Source organism: Microtus ochrogaster, chromosome 6 (genome assembly GCF_000317375.1).
Source record: "Microtus ochrogaster isolate Prairie Vole_2 chromosome 6, MicOch1.0, whole genome shotgun sequence".
Lineage (NCBI taxonomy): Eukaryota > Metazoa > Chordata > Mammalia > Rodentia > Cricetidae > Microtus > Microtus ochrogaster.
In genome coordinates, this window is record NC_022013.1 from 58024343 (window position 1) to 58030821 (window position 6479).

Below are 6479 nucleotides of genomic sequence, written 5' to 3' on the forward strand. Positions count from 1 at the left end.
CCCATGGAGGAAGGTTGTGAAGGTATCTGTCCCTTGGTCAGAGTCATAGGTCTTGGGCTCTTTGCCACCTCAAGAGTGAACAGTGAAGAAGCAGGCTGAGCGGGGTAGGGCCAAACTGGGCAGCAGAAGGAGGAAGAGGAGAAAGAAGGAAAAAGGGAAGAAGAGAAGGAGGAGGCACAAGAAGATAGTAAGAAGGTATCAGAGCAAGTGGGAGGGGTAGCCAGAGGACACTGTTGGGAGGAGACTGGGGCCAGAGGATTGTCCAAGGAGACAGAGGGAGTCACACAGAGGGAATAATCCTGAGGGTGAGAAGAAAGGGGTGTGATCGAGAGCCAGCCTCCTGGGCTGCACCGCTGTTTCTGGAGACACTGTTCCTCACTTCACTCTGAGGGACCAACCATGGAAGGTCTCTTAGTCCATATTACTGGTGACACCTGCTGGACTGAGAGACACACACGCCTGTGTCCCAAGAGCCAGTGTCTTTTAATGTGGGGGGGTTGTATGTGCGTGCACAATACGTTTGTGTCCTCATGGACATTTAGCATATTAGCATGAGTGTGCATGCATATGCATGAATAGCTGAGGGTGAGGAAAGACCCCCATAGCTCCAGAGGGACTGCGAAGCATGCCCTGCCTTCCTCTGACCTCACAGGAGCAGAGGCCTGCGGACACCGGCAAACATGTTCATTATCAACCTCGCCGTCAGCGACTTCTTCATGTCGTTCACGCAGGCCCCGGTCTTCTTTGCCAGCAGCCTCTACAAGAAATGGCTCTTTGGGGAGACAGGTAGACACTCGGGTTTTTGTTTTGTTTTGCTTTTGCAATAGGGAGAAAGGGGTCTTAACAGGGAGATGCCACGGCAGTGGAAGGTGGCACAGAAGAGGTGGTTTGCTCTTGCTGGGCACAGCGGGCAGCACCCTGAATTCTGTGACTGAGTGAACAGGAAAATGGGATTCTGGTCTTGATATCCCTGCCAGCCTGGCCAGATGTAGCAAGCCAGCAGGGTGGAAATGGCTCAGTCCTGTATTGTGGGAGGCAGGGAAGGAACTGAGTTTGTTCCATCCTTTGGGAATTTCTTCCCAGGGCCTTAGGGAAGTGGGTCTGCCCACAGGTTGCGAGTTCTATGCCTTCTGTGGGGCTGTCTTTGGCATCACTTCCATGATAACCCTGACAGCCATAGCCCTGGACCGCTATCTGGTGATCACACGTCCACTGACCTCCATTGGGATGGGATCCAAAAGACGGACAGCCCTTGTCTTGCTGGGTGTCTGGCTCTATGCTCTGGCTTGGAGCCTGCCGCCCTTCTTCGGCTGGAGTAAGTGGGCTGGTGCTATTGGGGTGAGGGGCAGATGGCCTGAGAGAGGAAGTTTAAAGGAAGTTTGGGTTGGCCAGTCGGCAGAGGGCCTCATGGATCACTAAGTCTTCAGTCAGGTGGGAATTCAGGGGCACCTGCCATCATTGGGGGAAGCTCAGAGTGCTTTATCAGGGACTAAGGGTTCAGTCAGGGAGCCTGTCACCAAATATGGGAGCTAGTGGGTGGGGACAGGGATACATGTTTAGTGCTGACTTTGTAGTGAGTTGGACCAGCCAGAGGCCTCAGCAGGCAGGACAAATAGCAAGGCTTTGGCCCTGAGGATCATGACCCTGGACCCACAGAGGGGCTAGCTCCAGTCAATGCTAGCCTGGTGTCCCCGCTAGAATCAACGTGGGAGTTCTCTCCTCACATCTCCCAACTGCCTCTGGCTTTCTCAGTTCTGGGCAGGGTAGGCCTATGGCTGGAGCCAGCTTGTATTTAGGAATCCCAGGCTCCACATTTGAAGCCCCTACCAAACAAGGCGCCTTGAGCAGCAGCACAGTGAAAGCTGAGCCCCTGCCCTGGCTCCCAGGTGCCTATGTGCCTGAGGGGCTGCTGACGTCCTGCTCCTGGGACTACATGACCTTCACACCCCGGGTGCGTGCCTACACGATGCTGCTCTTCTGCTTCGTGTTCTTCCTCCCCCTGCTCGTCATCATCTGCTGCTACATCTCCATCTTCAGGGCCATCCGGGAAACAGGCCGGTGAGTGTGCTATTTGGAGCTGGACCACAGACGGTAGGGTCCCCCCATCAGAATGTACTCAGATGCGGGTGGATTAAGACCAGTGAACGCCTGTGCTTGTGGGATGAGGGCACCTAGGAGAGTCCCCAGAGACAATATCCCCTGAGGAGGGCTCAAAGACCTCAGTCCTGGCAGCAGGAGGGCCGCCGAGGCTCAGAGAGAGGACCTTCTGGAAGTCAGAGCTGCCCGTGTAGGAAAGGATGGCCCCTCCTGTATGTTCCCAGTAGCTGTGACCCTGGCACTTGCTACAACCAAGATGCAACCTCCCTAGGGCCTGTGAGGGCTGCGGCGAGTCCCCTCGACGGCGGCGGCAGTGGCATCGACTGCAGAGTGAGTGGAAGATGGCCAAGGTGGCACTGATTGTCATCCTCCTCTTCGTGCTCTCCTGGGCTCCCTACTCTACCGTGGCCCTGGTGGCCTTTGCTGGGTGAGCAGGAGCCATAGCACTGGTCCAGGTAGCCTCTCCCTCTAGCCTGACTCAAACCAGCCACCCTGACACCCTAGGTCTAGCTTGACAGTCTTACACTCCCCAAGTGACACACCTCTCCCCACAAGGCTTATCCAGTTCCTGGAAGCCTTGGGGATATATTGAGGGAGCCCCGGATAAACACAGATAGTCTGGGGACTTTCCATCTCCTTGGGAACATGCAGATACTTCTGAGGTTCAGGTTTCTTCTTATCCCAAGCCATAGGTGCACAATCAGAGCTGCTGCTACTTAAGAATGGACCGCTAAAGAGGTTCTCTCTAGTACCTTCTGTGGCCTGAGTGCAGTAACCACGGCACCTTCAGCAGGACGGGCATGGGCTAGATTTCCAGAGTACTTTGTGAGGATGAGATTTGGGTACTTTGAGCTATCTGGGTACCAATCTTCTTGAGTAGTAACAATGCAGTCTCCTTCAGGGGCCTACCAGAAGTTTCTCTAGGACATCCAAGGGGACAGTGTACAAGATGGGGTGAGGGTTTAGCAGCATTTCTGCATGAGAAGATCTGAAGACCAGGGACAATTGAGTGACATAGAGAGGTATTGTGGACTCCACAGATTCTAAGGGACAGTGGTACCCAGCCACTGCTGGTGTGCCATATCTTCTTCCCAGAACCTCACCCTCCACCATCTTTAGCTTCCTTCCTACCCACCTTAAACCAGAATCCTCACTGGCACTGCCAGTCTCTCACATGGGGCTGGTTTGGCTATGTTGGTTTAGGCTGGATGGCGTGGTTCAGTCTGGGCCTGAGCAGAGTCAGCCACGGAGACAACCGCGGGTCTGAATTAGGGGTCCCCACACCTTCTCTGTCCTAGGTACTCGCACGTCCTGACGCCCTACATGAGCTCAGTGCCAGCTGTCATCGCCAAGGCTTCTGCCATCCACAACCCCATTGTTTATGCCATCGCTCACCCCAAGTACAGGTGAGGCCTCCTCCGGCCTCCAGGTCCACCTAGGGGCATGGAGGGCCCGAGCCTACAGAAGGTAGAGGTTATCTGTCTCTCTGATTTCTTATATGTGTATCAGTTGGGGGGGGGGTGGTTACGAACATCTTGGTGCAGCTAGCACCGCTGCAAAGGGTCTGCAGCATGCTTCCCTCTTTTTCCCCATACATTACAAGCTATCAATGGCTACCTACATGGAAGCCATTTCTAACTACAGAGCTAGGTCATAAGGCAGCGAGGGCAGACCCATTAGCAGTACTTCCTATGCAAAGGCGAGCTCCCAGGCTGTGACATCCTGCAAAGACCCCAGCAGGGCACGCTTGCTTCCACCAAGGTCCCTGGCAGCACGCTGAGGTAATGAGGTTCCGACCCCACTAAGAATGACAGCAAAGCACTGCCGTGGGCCCTCAGAGTTGTTTTCAGTCTGGTGATGTCAAACCCTTGTTAATCTCCTGATGCAAATCTCAGTCCATCCAGCCCATAGTACTTAGGTGTATCCATGGCGCCAATTCCCAGAGATGTGGCCTAGGGCAACCATGTTAGGATTTGAGGGAACATCTGGTTGGTTGAACCCAGTACCCACGGCTCTTCTTCTGTGACCACCACTCCCTGGTTCTTTTGTTAATCCCACCAACCCTGGGCGTGCGTGAGTCGCTTTTCACCTGGCTGTCTGTCTATCCCCATTACCAGCATCTGTCTGTCCATTACCTGTATCAGTGTGTCCTTTCCTTTCCCCATTCATGACCCTTGGCTCTAACAAGCTACGTGACTCCTGCAGGGCAGCCATTGCCCAGCACCTGCCCTGCCTTGGCGTGCTTCTTGGAGTGCCAGGCCAGCGCAGCCACCCCTCCCTTAGCTACCGCTCTACCCATCGCTCTACACTGAGCAGCCAATCCTCTGACCTCATCTGGATCTCTGGACGGAAGCGGCAAGAGTCCCTGGGTTCTGAGAGTGAGGTGGTAAGGATGCTGGGCCCTCATCGGCTGGGACCTCACCTTTCCTTTTCCAACCAGACCACATATTAGACTGGGGGACACGTCACCTCTTCTAACCTCTGGTACAGCACCCTCTGTTTCAACCAGGAATGCCCAGAGAGGAGATGGGCAGTCAGAAGCCACCTAGCAGTAGTCCAGTCTAAACATGGGCTTTCTAAGTCACCTCTTTCCCCATGGCAAGAACTGACGCAGGGTCCTGGTTCCTTAGCACTCACTAAACCACCACCTTACAGGAGGTGTGAAGAGCCACATGGTGCGGGAAAGGGGGAAGTACTAGCCTGGGATCAGACCTGGCTTCAGGCCCTGATCCACTGAGAGCCAGCGTGGCTGGACTTTCCAGCTGTCTTCCACTGCTTTATCCTTGAGGCCTTCTGTTAAGCTGCAGAGCTTCCCGGGCTCTCTAAGCCATTAGTAGAAAATGGGGAGTCTGTCTCATTTGCTAACAGAGGCCTTGACTCTCATGAAGGCCACCTATCTATATACACACATGCTTAAGCAGGCAAACACTGCCAACACCAGTATGTACTTTCCTGGGCTTTGGTGACAACTTTGCAAATGATGCCATGGGTTCCCCTCAATGAACGCTGGTGCTGGAGCAAGGAGGAGGTGTGAGCATGCTCTAAATAAGTTGCCCCTCTCACCTCAAAGTTGCTCTCCCACCTCCCCAGGGCTGGCCAGACACAGAAGCAGCAGCAGTGTGGGAGGCTGGCCAGCACACAAGTGGAAAATCTTTCTGCAGTCAAGACCTGGAAGATGGGGAAGCCAGGGCTCCTTCCAGCCTCCAGGTACCTGTCAGTCTGTGAAGGGGTAGGGAGCCAGGCCAGGTAGCCTATGAAGTGGCCAGAAAGGTAGGCTTGCGGTGTGACCAGGACTCTCAGAATCACCCCCTTCCCATACATCCCTGCTTTGCCTTACCCACTTGGAGGGCTCTGTGATTCCCAGACATCCCTAGCAGGGCCTGAGCGTGGTCTATTACTGGGGGAGCATCCGCATGTGACTGCGTGACCATGTGTGCATGACGTGCGGTTGGCTGTGTTGTGCCATGACAGGTAGAGAGTTATAATCGTATGTGCTCATGAAGACATGCCGTCTGCGTCAGAGAATGACTCGTGCATGTGTGGACTGAGTTCCTGGCATATGCTGCCTGTCACTGTGATGCCTCTGTGTTGTATGGGCGATGAGGTGTAGATGGCATCCACCTTTCTGGATGATTCTGATGCTGGACATACCCAGGGGAGGGGGCTGCAAGCTGTGTCAGTGCTCACTGCCAATGCCCCGAGCTCACCATGTCACCCAGAACACTTGTAGCTATAAAAAGAAGGCCAGCTGTCAGCCCCAGTGCCTATGGAAGGGAATGCTGATGGTGTTAGAGAAGGCAGTATTTTGGAACACTGGAAATGCCATGAGCACAGGCGCCCAGGCAGGCCCTCCCCCTCAGCTGGCAGCTCCCCTACCCTCACCATAGCCCCTATCAGCTGCTAAGTATTCTGGGCTTCCTTAGCCACTCCGGGATCACAGGCTTCTCTGGTCTTCTGTCCTTATGCTGTTTCCCTATGAATAGAATGCCGCTGCCTCTGCAATAGGGGAGTTCCTGCCCCCTACGTTGTATCCCAGGCACTATGCACCACCACAGAGGCCAGAGTCAAAGCCTGGTAGTGGCCTATGAAGATCAGGAAATGGCTGAAGACAATAGCTCTCCTGGATAGAGGCAGGACCATGGGGAGGGGCTTTTAGTACTGAGGGTCAGCCATCAACCATTGCCAAACACAAGTGATAAACACTGACATCAAGTCACAAGCACACAGAGGTAACTCCCTGGGGGAAGGGGCTGAGCTGTCCGTGTGAACATCCTAAGTGAGTACAGTGGAGTGCAGGAGAAGGAACTTGGTGTCCTGCAACAGTGTGTGTGTGTGTGTGTGTGTGTGTGTGTGTGTGTGTGTGTGTGTGTTTGAGGGAGACA

At 54.3% G+C, this 6479-nt stretch overlaps 1 protein-coding gene across 1 annotated transcript in view; it reads left to right on the forward strand.

The window, feature by feature from the left end:
• Opn4 (opsin 4) overlaps positions 1–6479 on the forward strand; it is a 9469-nt gene that overhangs the window by 2271 nt on the left and 719 nt on the right. Inside the window, exons 3-9 of the mRNA XM_005348669.3 lie at positions 653–786; positions 1112–1315; positions 1887–2058; positions 2369–2524; positions 3396–3503; positions 4303–4483; positions 5188–5304. Coding sequence (XP_005348726.2) covers positions 653–786; positions 1112–1315; positions 1887–2058; positions 2369–2524; positions 3396–3503; positions 4303–4483; positions 5188–5304 — 1072 coding nt within the window. The remainder of the gene's footprint in view (positions 1–652; positions 787–1111; positions 1316–1886; positions 2059–2368; positions 2525–3395; positions 3504–4302; positions 4484–5187; positions 5305–6479) is intronic.